Source organism: Penaeus monodon, chromosome 7 (genome assembly GCF_015228065.2).
Source record: "Penaeus monodon isolate SGIC_2016 chromosome 7, NSTDA_Pmon_1, whole genome shotgun sequence".
NCBI classification, from domain to species: Eukaryota; Metazoa; Arthropoda; class Malacostraca; order Decapoda; family Penaeidae; genus Penaeus; species Penaeus monodon.
Window position 1 is genome coordinate 29,763,039 of NC_051392.1, and position 17,968 is coordinate 29,781,006.

Below are 17,968 nucleotides of genomic sequence, written 5' to 3' on the forward strand. Positions count from 1 at the left end.
TTGTTGGGGTTTTAAACCCCTTAAAACTTTTTTAAAAGTTTGATGCTTAATAAAAGCCATGGGTGCAGATTAGAAAAAATTTTCGGCTTTTTTGGTAATCTTAAGAAAGCGCGGGCGGAGATTTTGGGCCCTTGAGGCAAAAATTTTCTTGAAAACTAAAAACCCCTCAGCTTTTTAGTCTCAGAGAGGGGGTCTTTTTTTAAGGGACTTTAATTTATATCTTTTGGTGAGGAAAATTTTAAAAAAAATTTCCACTTTAAAACCCCAAAATAATTAAAAATCAGAAAAAAATTTATTGCGTAGGGGGTTGGGATGTGTGTGAAAAAAAAAAATTCCCATAAATGCAAGGGGGAACAAAGTAAAAAAATTTTCCTGTTTTTCTTTAAAAAATTTTACAAGTATACCACACTGGCTTTTGATGTTAAGATATGTTTTTCTCTAGTTTTTGTCAAGTTGCAAATGATTCCTAATCTTCATTTCCATCAGAAAATCTCTCTTTTTTGAAAGTGGGCCAGTGGTGGGCCCTATTTCCAAAAAATATTTCCGAGAGATTTTGTCCCTTTTTGAAAAAATTTGAGGGGTTTTTTTTCTTTTACAGTTGACAAAAATTACTATATGTATCCCTTTGCTGCTGAGCCCCACCTAACATGACCTGACTTTCTGATAAATATAATACAAGTACCTGCATTGCTGTATGTGAACTTCTAAAATAATATCTTTGTTTATGGTTTCCAAAAAGAGGACATTTTCCAAAGGGAAAACCCTACTTTCTCCACTCTTTAAAACCCCATTAAAAAAAAGGGTTTTTTGGGAAAAGGGTTGTTTTTGGGGGAGAAATAAGAGTATAAGATTATGATGTATAATTTAAAAGGGGGCACCCGTAAAAAGTTGAAAAAAAAAAAAAAATTTTGACGTTGCGGGCCCCAAAAACATTGGTCGGATTTACCCCAAAAACTCCTAAAATATTTCTTCCCCTTTGATTACTGTAGGGAAAAGGCATATCATGATCCAATTTTTGAATTTCCGTTTACTCTTTTTTCGGACTGTCTTATTGAAATAAAAAAATTGGGGCATGGTACAGTGTGCGCACTCCGAACCACTCGCGGAAGAAAGAATAAGATATGGAGGCACTTGAAATTTACAAATCTGGGACGGTTGCTGGCTTATGAAACAAAGGACTGGAAACATGACCTTGAGATTTGGACACATTCCAAAGTTAGTTATTTCTATGATTTCTTTGCTAAAATCAAATTTATACATACATATAAAATTTATTATTATTTTATTTTAATAAATATAATATAATTATATATAAAAATTTTATATATTTATAAAAAACCAAAATTGGGGGACTTTGAGATGAGAGGAGTTAATCGAAAATTTTATTATTTATTTTTTATTTTTTATTTTTATCATTATTATTATTTCATTATTATTTTTCATTATTTTATTATTATTATTGTTTTTTGTTATTAATTTTTATTTTTATTATTTTATTTTATTATTTTTATTTTTTTATTGTTTTTGTTATTTTTTATTATTGTAATTATTTTTTATTATTATTATTATTATTATATTTTTATATAATATAAAATTATTATATATATTAGATATATTTATATATTTTAAAATTTTATATAAAATAATATTATTATATAAAATTTTATTTTTTTTTTTTTTTTTTTTTTTTTAGGGAAAAGTAGAGTTTCCCTTTCTAAAATGTTTAAAAAAAGGGCATTAAATCAAAAAAGGGACAACTAATCAAACCAAAAATTTACTAATGGGAAAAAAAAAAATTTTTTTTTAATTAATAATTTTTTTTTTTTTTAACCTTTTATGAAAAAAAATGGAAAAACTGGGAAAGGCCCAGTACCGGGTAAAAAATTGTTAGTGATTATGATTCTATTTAAAAAAAACCCTATCGGTTAAAATTTGGGGAATTTATGGAAGCACATTTGTAAAAATTTTTTTTACTTTTGAAAATTTTCCCCAAAGGCTTTTAATTTTTGACTCCAAAAGGGGGGGGGGGGAGGGGGGCTGGTCACTGGGTGGTTTTAACTTTCGAGAAGGCGATTGTAGTAAACCCCACACAAAAGAAAAAACCTTTTTAAATACCCTCTTTTAAATTAGGGGTGGGATCCATTTTTTACACAAAGAAAAAATATTAGTTGCCCCCAGATGAAAATTGTTTTTTTTAATTGAAATTTTTTAAAAAATGACATTTGGGGCATGGAAAACCATTACAATGTTGGCGCTCAGTCATTTGAGCACATTATCTTTGTAAATGATTGGACGCCTGGGTGGAATCGGTATTTTCTGTATTTGTGACCTTCCTCATAAAGTCTATATAGGAGGTAAGCAAGCCAATTAGGTTTTTTTTAATCACTCCCAACTCCATCATTCACCCCAAATTTTATGCCCTCTAACCCAATTTTTAATTTTTATCCCAAAAAAAATTAAAAAAAAACCAAAAACCAGCCCTACTCCTAAGTTTCCCCCCTCCTTCCCCTTTTCTCCCAGTCAAATCCTTTTTCCATTCTAAATCCAGATACTCCAATAGTCACGACTCCCCCAACTCTTCGCCTCACCAGACAATCAAAATGTTCCACCCCATCTTCTACCACATTACCTCCCACACCTACATCCCCTACTCTAAAATGCCTATTCCTCTTTACCCCATAAAAAAAATCCTTTATTTCCCAAAAAATCCCCCCCCAAATCATCCCCCAGAAAACCCTTTTTAAGGGCATTGGAAGCTTGGGTTCCCCTTCACATCCCTCCCTCCCTCCACATAACATTTTCTTTTTTCCTTTTCACACCATAAAATTTGTTTTTAACCCTTTTTTTTGACTTGGAAAAGGAAAATACCCCCCGGCAATTTCCAAATTTTTTTGAAACAGCTATCATCTCATGGCATTCAAGAAAATATTGGTGTATTCATTAAATAATTCCTTTCCAGTCGTGCCTTTCGAGTCAAATTTGCCTCTTCAACCTCCTCATTGTTTCCTCAGTATGAAGGTGTCCCACAAGGGACATTATTCCTGTATTACCACCAAGTATCTGATCCTCCCTATATGTAAATGAGTTTATACATTGGGCCCATCTATACCTACTCCGTTAAGTAATCCAGTCTGCAATATCTTTAACTCTTCCCTTTGGGCCCCTGGGCCATGGCTTTTTACCTTTTTTATCTTCCCCATCTTTCTCCATCCTTTTTTTCTCAACCTCCACCCTCTTTATATGATACCCCTCTCCACTTTGCTCCTCAAGCAAAATCCTTTGACTCCAAACTTCCCTGGCGAGACCACATCCTCTACGTCAAAGAGAAAACCAGCTGCCACCTCTGACTCCTACCCGGGCCTTTTTTTTTATCCGGGGGTTAGACTGCAAGGGCTTTTTTCCCCTTCCCTACTTTTTGGTCCTCTCCACTTTTTAAAATGGGTGGGCCTATCTATTTTCTCCCCTTTTCCTTTTCCACCTTTAACATCCAACACTGCGGGGTAATTTGGGCCCAGGCCAAACCCTTTCCCCTTCTTCCGGTTTAGGCATTTTTAGGGTTTTTGGGCCCCAAATCCCTTCTTACCTTTTCCCCCCTCACCATCCCACCACTCTTTTTTGTCCCCGAATTTGGGTTTCACTTCTCTACCCTTCACCCCGTCTTCCCAAATCCGACCAAACTTTTCTCCCATAATACCTGCCCGGCTTATACCTTTTAGTATCTGCTTGTTTTGCCCCCATATGCCCAAAAACAGACCCCCCCCCCTTTTTGTCCCGCTTTTTATCTCAAACCCTCCCCCAACCCCCTCCACAGTACCACATTTTAAAGATGGCTCCAAAGCCCCTCTGGGTGGGGGTTTTTCTGTGATCTTTCCTCCTATTTCCTTTTAACTATCTATTTTCCCCTGAAAATTTATGTCCCCAACAAAATGAAGGGGTCCTCTTTGATAGAATGCATGCTCCCCCATCCTTTACCCAATTTTTTACAAAAAATCCAAAAAACTCCTTAAAAATGGGATACCGTGTCAAAGTCAAGGGTTCGGGCCAACTATTCCACACAAAACTACAAACAAAAATGTAAATTTTTTCTGGATTAAACCCCGCAAAATTGGGAAAACCCCGGGAATTAAAAAAGGGAGATAAACTTTGCCCCACTCAACTGCCTTGTCCACCCTCCTTTTGACCCCGGTTTTTTCATATACCCGGCTTGACTACTACCCTCACTTCAAAACCTTCCTCATCACCTGCTGGCAGGCTTTTTGGTCCAGCCTTACCACTAATAAACTACATATCATAAAACCTTCCATCTCCCCCCCCAGTCAATACCCTTCCATAAAAAAGGTGCTGAAAACGCTTTCTGCTTATTATTGGGCCCCCAAAACTTCCCCACTTTTTTTTTTTCATTTTCACAATCGATTAACCCCTTTTCTTTTATGCAAGTTTTCTTTCAGTCCCCTCCCCCTTTTACTTATTTTCTTTCCAAGATGCCCTAAATAAACCTCTGTTTTATTTTAAAAACCTAACCCCCTTTAAATCCCTTTCTAAAACCTTTTCCTTTTACATAAATCCCTCAGCTCAATTATTTCCCCTTTTAAATGCCCTTAGTATGTTTAACCTTACTTTACCTAACTTTTCTCATTTCTAACCCCTTTTTGCTGCTAATGTTGTTAACATGACCTTGATGTCTAGCACATATATTTGTTTTAACTGTTATCCATCAACCTTGAATGCACTATATTTATAGATAAGATTTTTCATTTTATATACTAGAGCTAACCACTTGTTTTAGTAATAACTTGTGAATGATAAATGTTTAAAGTTATTAAAAATATTGAAGTATTAAAGCACATAGAAAGTCCATTTTCTAATGTAACATTTTTTGGGCTTTGGCTACAATTGCCCCAAAACTTCGAGAGGCCCTACCCCTTTATTTTTTACCTTTGACTACCTGATTTTACCTTATTTCCCCCTAAATTTTTTAAACTCAAAAAATGTGCTTGGAAAGTAGAATTTTTGATTAACCATTGTTTCCGAGGTATTGATGAATTAATGTGATTTTTTATAAACAAAAATATTTACAAAAATATGCTTAAACAAGACATGGTGTTCGATACACTCCACATTTGGGAAAAATTTAATTTTTACTGGGTGCTTAAATAACCTTTCCCGTGCACAGATTTGTTTTAAGCACAGAAGGTATTTTGGGAAGCCTGAAGATTAAGAAAAAAAGGGTTTTTTTGGTGTATAAAATGTGTATACATCGTATATAGTCTCATTTTTTTAAAAATTTTAATTTTGTTGGACATTTCAAGATGATAGTTTTTTTAATGTTAATTTTTCTGCATTTCCCAGGAAAAAAAAAGAAAGACTCCCAGGGCATTTTGAGTTTATTTAAAATGACAGCATGTTTTGCCCCCAAAGGTTATGGCCAACGTCCCGGCCCCTTTGGGCGTTTGGGTTTTTAATAATGAACTGAAAACCTTTTAGCAAGGTGTGAAGGCAACAATTTTCCAGGGAAATTTAAAGCAGTCCTCATGGGCCCAATTAAACAGCAAAATGCAGTGGGGCCCGGACAGGATGTTTTGCCCCTGGACTCAACGAGTGGGGCAAGTACAGTAGAGGATCTTTCAATAAGATTGGTTGGGCCCCGTCACTTTTACTCTGGACAATGCGTTTGTCAAAGAATTTCGTGATACAGAGAATGAACATGCTCATGCAGTACTGAGGTCTTTACCAGCCTATAGTGCAACTACAGTTGCTTGTGGTGATAGTTTTAGTCATATATTTCATCAGTACCATGCACTTCCTCTTTCTAATTTGGATTGGGAGAGATGTAGTGCAGAGGAAGTGGCAAATGGATTCATTGCTATGTCCCAGCAGTGTCTGCATCGTCCAATGGATCTAGAAGATTCTCAGCACTCTGGACTTTGTACTGTACTTACAGATAGATTAGCCCACCTTAAAATGTAAACAGGTTTTTAAGGTGGGTATCCCGCCTTAACCCCTCTGGCCACCCAAATGTTACAACTACACCAAATTTTGTAGCAATATGGAATGCTTTGGATAAGGTGTGCACAGACCCCATGCGCCCAGGGGGCATGACTCGAATTTTTCTTTGTTGCTGACCACTGGTTTGCTTTTAGGGCTTTTAAGAAAATCCAGGGATAAAGGGTTTAGTGATAGAATTTTTTAGGGAAAAGGGGTAACAGGGATGGAACCTTCTCAGTTAGTGCAATATTTTTTTATGCCAATCTGAGCAGAAAGCTAGAGCCCTTCATTGTAATGCGCGAATTAGAAAAGAGATTAATAGGGGGTATTTAAAAAATATATTAAAATTTAGGAAAATCGGTGTGATTTCTATGGGATTTTTCAAAACACAAACATTTTTGAAAAATGAAAAGCTTATTGATGCCATTATAGAAAAGACACAGAATAATCTGGAATGTGTATCAGATGCATCACTTTGTGCTATTTTGAAGGTGTTGCGGAAAAGTATTCCAGTTACACGATGGAAAAACTCTACATTTTCTGCCCGGGAACCTTGGAAACCCAAAACTTCCTCGCCTCAACCACCCGTGTCTTCTCCAAGGGAGCACTCCTTTGGGGAAAGATCCCTTATAGTGTTCCACCCAAAATTATAAAAAAAACAATAGCAGCAAGATTTTTCAGAGGATTTTGAAATTTAATTGAGACTGAAAGACCTTGAGCGACTGACCTTTGCACTCATGCTGTACAATTTTATTCCACCCAGTCGTCCAGACCCTCTTTTTCCCCATTTCGATGAATTAAAAAGGGGCCCGAAAAGAATTTTGAGATAAATTTACATCCCCAAATTTTTGTGTCGTGTGTTGTTTATTTAGTGACTATGGGTGTCTATCCACCTGACCTGATCTCTGCTGCCCTTCAGCCATCTATGTTGAGTCTACTTAGCAGTTAAGTTTTTAAAATAAAATTTGTTTTGGTACAAGTTTCATTTGTGTAGATTTGCATTTGTAGGTTGTAAGGACATGAGAATGATTTGGTGTGATCAAGTAGCTTATAGTTTTCATAGATTTTTGGATATTTTTAATGTATATTGTTTTCTTTCCCGGGGAAACCCGGGATTAAATCAGACATGGGGAGAGAAAGGGAATGAAACGGAATGGTCATTAGAAAATTTAAAGGGCCCGCAAAATACCCAGGTTTTGGTTTAAAACCCGATTTGAATTTCCAAATCACAAAAGGGAAGTGAGTCCGTGTTTATTATTAAGGGGTGTATGGGCTGTTTTTGAAATATTCCCCCTTTTTCCCCGGGGTTCTTTTGAGATGAAAAAATAGCAATTTTTGTTTTTTAAAAGATTGTTTAATTATTTTATAAAATTTTTAGTTTATATAGTAAAATTTTGGAAAAATTTTGTTGGGAAAAAATTTTTTTATGGGAATATTTTTACTATTGGACTTTTTCTGGAATATTGCTGGTATTAGAAATGGATTTTTTATTGGCATAGGCTCCTATACTCAGATGCATTATCTTGAAAAAGATAATTTTCACATGCCGAGGGAGTAAAATAGACACATTCTTCTTGAACATTTTTTATGAATTCAGTCCCAGTATTATGAGTTTTCATTTTGCATTTCAGAAATACTTGGGAAGAAATACCCTTTCCCAAAAAGCAAGTGTTAAAAAACACCAAAAAAAAGATTGATATTAGAGGTACAAGACAAGTTAGGAGCTTTGCTTGGGGGAGAGCAGTATGTGACTGCTTCTCTTGTCCTTCCTCATGTTCAAACTCCTGGTAGGTATTAGTATTGGATGCATTGTTGTGATTGTTTAAGTTACTTGTGCAATATTGGTTTGTAATTAGGATACATCTGAAATATGTGACACAATTTTTAATTTTAAATGTTACTTTTCAACTCTTGGATGTGGAATTTTATAAAATCCCAAAAAAAAGTCTAAAGATTTAGGGTTCTGCCCCTAAAATGATGGAAGGCCTTTTGCCCATACTCAAGAGTACATTTCCCTTTCCTAGCAAATTTTATGAAAGTCCCCCTTAAATTTATTTTATCATCTTCACTGGAATGCTGTTTTCATTGGTGGGGCCAATTTTTTCACCGGAAACCCCAAATCACTCGAGGCAATGTTCCCCAAAGAAAAAAACCGTAGGGTTTAAAAAATTAGGGTATAATTTTATGTGTTTGGGAAGTAAACTCTTTTCTTAGTTAAACTGATTGAAAAAGAGGGGAAAGGGAATTTTTAAGGCACTTTCCCAGATATAAGCCAAATAATCAAACCCAAACTTTTAACAAGATCAATTAAATTTTGAAAGCCACGGGGAATTTTTGACTTTAAAAGCCCCCCTGGATTTAGTTTATTTTAAATTTTCAAATAAAATTTTTAGAGGCTCCACAATACCCAAAAAACTTTGGGAAAATATTAGTAAATAACCCTTTCCTTTATTTTTCCCCTTTTCCTTGATTTTCGGAAATATTTTCTTTTATCCTATATTTTGTTAGTAATGTCAATAACATAATAGTAATAATGTCTATGATAATAATAATAACAGCATCCAAACATCAAGAAAAAGTAGCAGAAATAACAGTAGCATTAGACTCGGAGAAAAGTTTAAAGAGGATGAAAAAAATCCCAAAAAATGGAAAATTTTACTCAGGGTTTAATTCAAAAGGTCAAAACATTGAGTCGGGAGTTCATTTTTTCTTCCAATGGGTTTGGGGGGTTTAAAAAGATTTAAAAAACAAAAAAAAATCACCATACTTTTGTTGCATTTTGTTTTTTTGTGAGTATGGGGAACAAACATGTTTGTCTGTGCATTTTTTATAACAGACTGGGTGAGGTAAAAGAGCATGGTTTAAGGGGGTGGGCAGGAGAGCAAACCTCAGAAAAAGGGGAGGGAAGGGAAAAAGGGGGCATTAGGGAGGTAGGGGAAGCCACATGGAAGAGATGGAGTTTTGAGCATTTGAATTAAAAAAAGACAGGAAATTTACAAAAAGAAAATGGGAAGAGGAATGTCATTGTTTTAAAATCAGAATATTTTTGGTTTCTTCATTTTTAATCAACAATTATTTCTTTTCTTTTTTATATCAGGTTCCATACATGGAGACACAAAGAAAGGGGTTTTGGGACAAAAAATCGGATGTCTGGAGCCAAACATTACAGGAAGGGTCTAAAACTTCGAAATTTAGGGGGCCCGGGTTGAAAACAGCGTGGTTTTTGGGTAAAAAGGGCAATCAGCACAAAAAGGAGGAAAAGTATGGGGGGTCCCGCTTGCCCCAAAAAAATTTACCTGTAGGATAATGATATTTATCAACACTCACAATTATGCTTTATACTCTCAGTAAATATGATAAAAGACGCTAAAACTGCATATGGTGATTTGCTTTTATAGAATTGTAAGAAGCAGTCTTGTTTAAAAGAGTTTTTGAGCAAAATGTTACTTGAAAAAGAAAGGCAAACAAGATTTTCTTGTTAATTATTTTTCACTATATATTTGTATGGACTATTAAAACTCTTAGAGAATATGTACTGTACCTAAGTGCAAACTTCTATCCCAAAACATCTATTTTATTTATCTATCGAAAAATAGTATCTCTACATCTATGTGCACATGTATACATGTACACAACAGAAGAAGAAGCACATGCTCACACACACGCATAAGCACAGGCACAGGCACACGCACATGCGCACGCACACACATACAGGGGACACACAAACGCCCAAACCCCAAGCACACCCCCCGCACCCACAAAGCACCCACCCGCACGCAAAACCCCCCACGGCACACCCACACGCACACAGCGCAAGCACACACGCGCACGCACACAAACCCCCACGCACCCCACCCCCCCCACACACACCCGCACCCCACACCCCCCCCCACACACCCCACACACACACACCGAAGTGGTACAAAACCCCCTGCATGCCCCATACAAAACATAATGGGGTTTATATTTTATTTATATATTAATAGATAGATAAATAAATAGAGCAACAGATATAAATATATAATGTAATGCTTAGGTATATGCATTTGTAAATATAAATGTATATAATTTGGTGCACAAATTATTTTATTTTTTTAAATAAGTAAAAATTTTTTTAAGTATTTTCAAAATACTGATTAGTAGAAGTATATTACTTCATGAAATTGTGATTGAGTGATAGAAGTAAAATTATGAAAATATTAAAAGAAATTGTTTCCATACCTCCAAAATGTTACATCCACCTTACGTACATGACAAAAATGATTAAGATTAACCATTAAGAAAAAAGACAAATATTTGCCTGTGCAGTGGGTCCTACAGTGAGAGTTCTAGATTTTATAATAGTCGTCTGTCATGATATATCATGAAAAATAAAGCACTAATCATATGAAAAAATAATACCTGTAGAAAATGCCACAGAAAGAAGAGCCAAAATATCAGAAATACAAAAAATTTTTAAAAAATTATTTTTTTTTATTTAATGTTTAATAGCACCAACCGCTTTATGTGTACGCGTGCTTACAACAGCCGCACTTGTATCTTAATAGCCACTTCATGGAAAACTGAACCGTGCAAGATCAAATCCTTGTCTTCTTAGAAAAATGAAAATAGCAAAAGAAAGTAACAAAAATTATAATATGCAGTGACTGGAAGTGCACTACAAAAATAACTTCTTTTCTGGGGTTGTAAAAAAATGGTTCAAAACAATTAAACCAAAGTAAAGGGAAAACCCTTTTTTTGCGTTAAAAGGGAATGGAAAAAGCTGTCAAGAAAAAGGGAAAATTTAAAATTAAATAACCCCTTTGTTAACTCCCTCAACCCAAAAGGGGTCCCGTAGAGGAGGAGCACGGGCAAAAATTTACCTTTTCTCCCCCTGTTTTTATTGGGGGAGGCTTAGGGAAAAGGAAAAATGAGTCCAATGGGGTCAGAAAACCCCATTACAAAAGGGGTTTGCGATTTTTGGTATTGGGCGGCTTGGTCTTTTTTGAAAGAAGAGTCAAAACAGAAGGAACACACAAGATGATGCCTTAAAAGGGAAAGGGTGAGCGAGGGGGAAAGGTCCAGTAAACCCGCCCTGAGGGCGAAGGCTGGGCCGGGGGGACCTTTTCCCTGTCGGGGGTTGGGCCCCCAAAAAAGAGTAAGTGGGTTAAACCTTTGGGTTAAGTAGTGAAACGTCCCAGCTGCAGAAAAATGTAGGAAGCGGGGTGGAGGAAGTATTGGGGGGGGGCGAGGTAAAGGGGGGGCTGGGTTTTGCTGGTTTAATTGGGCCCTCCAGATACTCACCCTACGCCCCGGGCCCCCTACTCACGTCCGCCCTCGAGGTGCCTTTGATTGCCCCCAAAAATGGGCCCAAATTTGGCTGGGCCATCTGTTCCCCGTGTGGTTTTTCTTGGGGCATCTTTTTTGGCTGTCGTTCCTGTTGGGCTTTTCTCCATGGTCCCTGGATAATCCCTCCATCCTCACGTCCCCAAAAGTCCCCGAAGGTTTGCACAATACCCTTTTTTCGGATTTGTCAGAAATTCCTCGTAGCCTGGCCCGGTCTAATCGGTGGTGTATTTGGGCCACACGTCCCCGCAGATCTTTTCCAGGCCTCAAAGTCCTCGGAATCTTCATTTTGGGGTTACAGGTGTCCGGGCAGGGGCATCCTTTTTCGGCATCTCCCGGGCAGCCAATACCCGCGGGGAAAAGTCTTGGAGTTTTTACGGATTTGAGGGGTCCCGGAAAGGGAGTGCCAACCCCCAGCATTTCCCAGGGCGGGCGGGATTTTGCGCTGGCGAGGGGCTTGGTCCTTTAGAAAAAAATGGGGTCCCAAACAGGCGGGGGCCCTTCCCCCGCATCAGGGGTTGGGATAAAAAACCCGCTCTGAAGAAAAATCCGGTCCACTGGCTTTGGTGATCTTCCCCCCGGGGACATCCTTTCCCCCAGCATCCCAAGGTGACCGTTTTTTTCAGCCCGGGCCTCTTTCGGTGCCTTTTCGGTTATCCCTCGAGAACCTTTACGATCAACACATAAGGGCCAGGGAATAAGAGAGAAAGAAAAAGGGAAACCCAAAAGAGGGGTTAAAAAATTAAACCCCTAGCCGGTTAATTTTTATAAATTTGGCTGTTTTCAATGTTAGTTTTTACTTTATTTTTGTATTTTTTTCATTTTGTGTGTTATATTTCACTAAGATAACAAAGAAAATAAGGAGGAAAAAACGTTCCCTAGCGATTTCGTTTTGGGGCCTGGGTTGAAAATACCAAAAACCCTCTCTGTGATATGAGAGTAGATAAGGGAAACCCAAAAACGGGAATCCACAAGGATTTACTTGGAAAACCAAAAAGGGAGTCACACAGAGAAGAATATATGTAAAACAAGAAAAATTTTAAAATCATGTTCCCATTCCCCTTTTCACGATTGACAAAAAAGCGGGCCAAAAAAGATACACATAGTTTTACGCCGGCAATTTTGACAGCAACAAACCCATTTAAAGAAAAAGGTTTCAGTGTCTTTGGGTTTGAAAAGGTGAGAGAGTGATGAGTTAAAAAAATGTGGTGGTGCGACATGGGGGTCAATAAGAACGAAAGTGAGTGACCTTTACACAGAGAATGAATCACAAACATGAAGATTTATGTTCAATATTACGAAACTGAGATAAATTAGGAATGCAAGGGTAATTTAAATTATTTCAATTTAAAACCCCAATGAATTCCAAAAAATTTAATGAAATGGACAGAATTTAAAAATTAGGGAATGGGTTTTTGAAGAAATTATTCGCAAGCTTTTTTTTGCAAGCGAATCTTCTCGGTTAGGGGAAAATTTTGAACTTTCCGAGGGGAGCCAGTTAGCTAGCATGTCCCCTTGTGACGGGAGGATCCTATCCAAAATTTCCGTACAAAGAAACGAACGAGCCAAAGGGAAAAAACTTTGGAAAAAAAAAAAAAAAAAACCGCTCTCTTCTAGCAAACTATAATGGGGGATTTGTGACATTCCCCATGGGTTTTCTAACTAGACGAAATTTTCCCCGATTTACTTGGGGGTGTTTCTCAGAACAGCAAACGACATTTTTTTGAAAAGGGGGGAGGGGCGGATAAATAAGCCAAAAAAAATGTCTTTCATTAGTCCTATATTAAAATTTAAAGGAGTAAAAGGGAGGACACACCGAATCGAAAGTTTCCGATCGAACGATTAAATTTTTTGGTTTACCCGTAAATACTATTTAATGTCTGAAAACGGAGATTATTTCATATTGGGCATCTCGGGGCACTATTTATAAGGGGGGGGAAACCTACAACTAATTCGAATAATAAAATTTGGGATTAAAAAAGAAATTTCAAAACTCGGGTTTTAGCGCCCCATAGAATGTGTCAACCCAAAGGGGGCAAGTAACGGTGCAACGGTTTTTTTAAAACCCCCAAGGGGTCAACCCAAAAAAAAACCCAAATTTCAGGAAAAAATTTAGCGGTCCTCCTTTACCCCTTCCTAACCCAAACCCGGGAAGGGGAAAAAGAAAATGAGGTTTAGGGCGAGAGGAGAAATTTAAATGACATGATTTGGATTCGTGATAAAGATAAAATCCCCGAACATGTAAATTTGTTTCAGTTGGGGAAAAAATATTTAAAACTCTAATAACCGAGGAAAAAAAATTTAAAAAACTACTGAAAAAATGAAAGATATTAAAATTTGTTTTTCCCCATAACCCTGAAACCCCACGTTATGCGATCTGAAGTCAGAAGACTAGTTTTTGAATGTGGGCCCTTTGCCCTTTACTTAGGAAAAATTTTACCCCAAAAAAAAACCAATGGTTAAAAATTTATGGGAGACGAAGGAAGGGGGAAAAAAAAAAAGAGGGCCCAAAAAAGTGTACTCAAATGGTTTTGTAGACATGGTTTTTCGGGAAACGTCAAGCGGTTTTTTGGAAAACTGTGTTCGGGTTGCGAGCTTTAAAGGGGGGGAAAAAAAAAGACCAGCCGCCAAATTTTTAAAGGCTCAGAACCCATTCAAAGGTAGAGAGGTAGTGATATTGACAAACTTGAATTTTTGAAGAAAAGTACAACACAGTAAGGGAACACATGGGGGACAACGCCCTTTGGGTTAAAAACTGAGCGCGAGGCCCCGTGTCTGGTCAACCCCCCCGTACACAAACTGGGAAGTGGGGCACCTCCCGGGATAAGAGTGAGCGTTTCCCCGCTGCAGGAAGTTTTAGGGAAACAGCTGGAGGGGAAATTTTGGGGGGGGAGGGGTGAGGTCACCAGTTCAGTCTGTTAATGAGGCCCATTGTTGGGGACCTCCCCTACCTTGGGCCTCAGTCTTGTCTCAATCAATTTTGCTTGACCTTTTCTTCATCAATTTCCTTTTCCTTCTTTTCTCCACCCCTGTCTGTCCACTTCCTAATATGTGAGAGCCATGTTGGAAAAAGGAAAAAAGGGGACTCTGGGTCAGTCCGAACAGCCTCCGGGGGGCCATGGATGGTTTCCCCTTTTGGGTTTCTAGTTTCCCCTTCCCTCATAGGGGAAGGCCCGAGGGGTGAACCATTTCTCTTCCCACCCCTTTTTAAAGTTTTTCCCTTTGGCCCGTAAGATTTTTACCTTTGTTTTAGGATTTTCCCCTTTATCAATTTGCCCCAATACCCTTTAAAATTTTTAGTTCCCCTACCCCCGGCTCTCTTTTTACACGACTTGGGGAAAAATAAAATACTTCCCCCTCCCTTTGGGACCTGCTGTTAAACTCAATCCACCGTTCCACTATTACTTTTCCCAAAGGGGGAGGGGGCCATGCTAAAAAAATGAAAAAGGTGACTTTAGCCGTCCCGAAACATTGGGGGCCATGGGTATGGGATTTCCCCTTTAGTTGTTAAACCCTTGCCCCTCAAAGGGAAAACCCCGAGGGTGGACTCTCCGAAAATATCCAGGGGTTACCATGGCCAAATACCGAAGATGTTATACCCTTAAAAGGGGCAATGAGGGGTTTGGGCCCCCTTTATCAAATAAGGCCCCCCCAAATTTAAAAATCTTTTAATTCCCCAAACCCCCGGGGACTTCTTTGACCATGGGGTCTGAGTACTGCAACTATAACCCTCTCCACAATACCTATTAATATGGTTTTCCAATAAAAAACCCCTACTAAAACTCTAGGAGACATTCCCACTCTCCCCAAAATCAACTTGGAAATCCCCCCTATGTGTAGCCGACAGGAAGGGTATCGGAAAAAGGTTTTTTTTTACTCCCTACCCTTAAGTACTCGCTCTGCCCCCCCCCCCCTCCCAAGACGTTTTCCCCCACCCCCCCCCTATACCTATTTCCCCCCTAAAACTACTTTTTTCCAAATTCTTTCCCCTACCTTCCCCAATCAAAGGGTTTTTTCCATTCTAAAAACCCCGACTCCCAATCTCTACTGCAGCCCCAAAACCTTTCCCCCCCCACTACCCGCAGCGGGGGCAGACCTACCCGCCCTTTTCCCCCTACTTTCCCCAGACACCAGGGTTTCCCCTTTTCCCCTCCTCACAAGGGAAAAACCCTTTGACTCACAAAACTATCTACTTGAGTCCCAAACTAACACCCAAAACCCCTCCTCTGCCCTCAAATCCTACAACTTCCGCTCCCTCCACACTCAAAAATGATTTCTGTATCCCTCCTCCTCCCATTCATATTTCCCCCAACCCCTTTCCCCCTACTCCCTTTCAACACAGCAATCCTCCCACAGCCCATTCCCCCCTTTGCCCAGCCCATTTACATTAAACCCCCCCCCCATTCTCTATCCCCCCCACTCCCCCCTGGTAAAACACGGGAAACCCAGCTATGTCACAGGGGATGCCTTTCCCCTTTAGATCCTCCACCCCCCGATTTCCCCCCCCACAATTTTAAAATCATGCTGTGGACCACGGCGGCTCAAACATGAACCTAAAAAAAGAAAAAGAAAGAAAGAAAGAAAAAAAACTTATCCATCAGAAAACACCTTATGTTATATCTTCCTTGCACAATTATTCGCATCTTTCTTCGTCGCTGGATCACGGTTATTTTAGTTTTACTTCCCCTTCACCCCCCTGACCCTTTGTTTTCCCCTTTGGGAAAATTTTAATTTTTTACCTTCAGCCACCATTCCTCATAGTTTGGGGATTTTAACTGCCGCCACAAATTTTTGGGATGATTATGAAAAAACTAATGGGCGATCCCTAGAAACGCGTCCTTCTACAAAAATGACCTTATTTTTCTTAATTTAAAATTGCCCCCCCACACTTTTTCACAAAGCACGCTGTCTTTTTCATGGGATTGGGTCTTCTTTTTATGTCCCCTTTTCTTCATTTAGATTTTTCCCGGTCAGTTTTAGGGCCCCTTTCCCGTTTTTTTTTTCTCCATTTATTTGTTTCCCCTTCCTAACTCCCCTCTGGTGCTTTGATACAACTGGGGCGGGGAACTTTCGCTTCACCTCTGCCCATTCCTACCCCCCCCCCCCCCCTTTTATCCATTTCAGATATGATCTTTTCAATATTTACAACTATAGTCCGAAGAGGTTATAAAAGCCCTTCCTGAACCCCAAGACCATTTCCCCTAAAAAGTGTTCCATGGTGGAATTTTGATTGCCAAATAAAGCACTTCGCTTTTTTAAATGTGCACCTGGAACGTTTCCGCTACAAAAAAGAGGCACCCCAAATCAACCATTTGCCCTTATTTTAATTTTTAAAAAGCATCCGCAATCTTCGTCGTAAACAGGAAAAGTTTAAAAAAAAAATGGCGAAAAATTTTGTTTCCAAATTTAAACTTCTAAACTATCTCAACTGTTTTGGGGCCCCGTCCACAAAAATTTTCACGCAAACTCCCACTATCCCGACCCTGTCCCCCAATTCGAGAACTCTAAACTTGATCCCCTTTTAAGTTTCAATGAAGGAGGGACTATTTCAGCCAGGCAGTCGTGGATCTCACCCTTTCCCCCAAACTTTTTTCCCCAAATTTTAAGGGGAATGCACCCCCCCCCCTTTCACCCTACCCTTCCCAATCTTATAATCTCCTTTTTCCCTCAACTCAAAGCTGCCTTAAAGTCATGCGCAACATCTGAAGGCCCCTGATATCTGACACCTTCCATTTTCCTTTTGTCCTTCCTTTTAATTTTTTTAACCACTATGGACATCAGGAATTTTTTTCTTTTGGTGTAAAATCTTACCCTCCCTTTTTAAAACCCAAATTAAATCGGGTACCCTCCCTAAAATTTTATCATCCCTTTGTCTAACAGCTGTTGTGCAAACGAAGGGTTTAACTTCCGTTTAAATTGGGTCTTGAACCCTCACAATCTTCTCTTTCCTTCCCAATTTGGTTTCTGCCGTGCCCGAAGTACAGCTTACCCCCTTGCTCATTTCGAGACATATTACATCTGCATTTGCACATCATGAATACGTATTAGCCATATTCTTTGACATAGAAAGAGCATATGACACTACATGGCGGTACCATATTCTGCAAAAAATTGTCCTCCTGGGATATATGGAAACATGGGTTTTTTAAAAAGTCTTTCCCTAAAAAACGCATTTTTTCATTTTCAAAATTGCCTCTTCATTATCATCATCCTCAGTTCGAAGGCATCCCACAAGGCAGTGAGCTCAGCCCCTCTTTATTCCTTCTTGCCTTTAAATGACATTGTCTCAATTTTACCACCAGGAGCCCGATTATCACTATGATTTAACCATCTTCGCCTCTGGCACATCCATACCAATCTCTGCGTTCCCAGTCTGAAATATCGCATATATTCCTGGCCACAACCAGGCTTCTGCTTTTTAACCCCCAAAATTTTTCTCCACCCTTTTCTCCGAAACCGGTAGGCCCCCAACCTCCATTTTCTTATATGGCACTCCACTCAATCCCGTTCTAATGACAAATCTTGGGCACTTTTTTTACTAAAAATTTTGTCCTTGGGGGAACCATGTTTTTTACTTTAAAAGAAAAAGCTTGCCGCCGACTCTGAATCTCAACTCTGTCCATATATCCGGGGGTCGATAGCAAAATTTACTCCTCTT

General features: G+C 38.7%; 1 protein-coding gene across 1 annotated transcript; it reads left to right on the forward strand.

Moving 5' to 3' along the window:
• Nucleotides 1-1,186: 1,186 nt before the first annotated feature.
• On the forward strand, nucleotides 1,187-5,973 carry LOC119575585. The gene is made up of 5 exons (XM_037923232.1): nucleotides 1,187-1,215; nucleotides 2,960-3,076; nucleotides 5,174-5,193; nucleotides 5,485-5,598; nucleotides 5,633-5,973. Exons 1-5 carry the CDS (start codon nucleotides 1,187-1,189, stop codon nucleotides 5,965-5,967), a joined length of 615 nt encoding a protein of 204 aa, XP_037779160.1. The 3' UTR covers nucleotides 5,968-5,973.
• The last annotated feature ends 11,995 nt before the right edge of the window (nucleotides 5,974-17,968 follow it).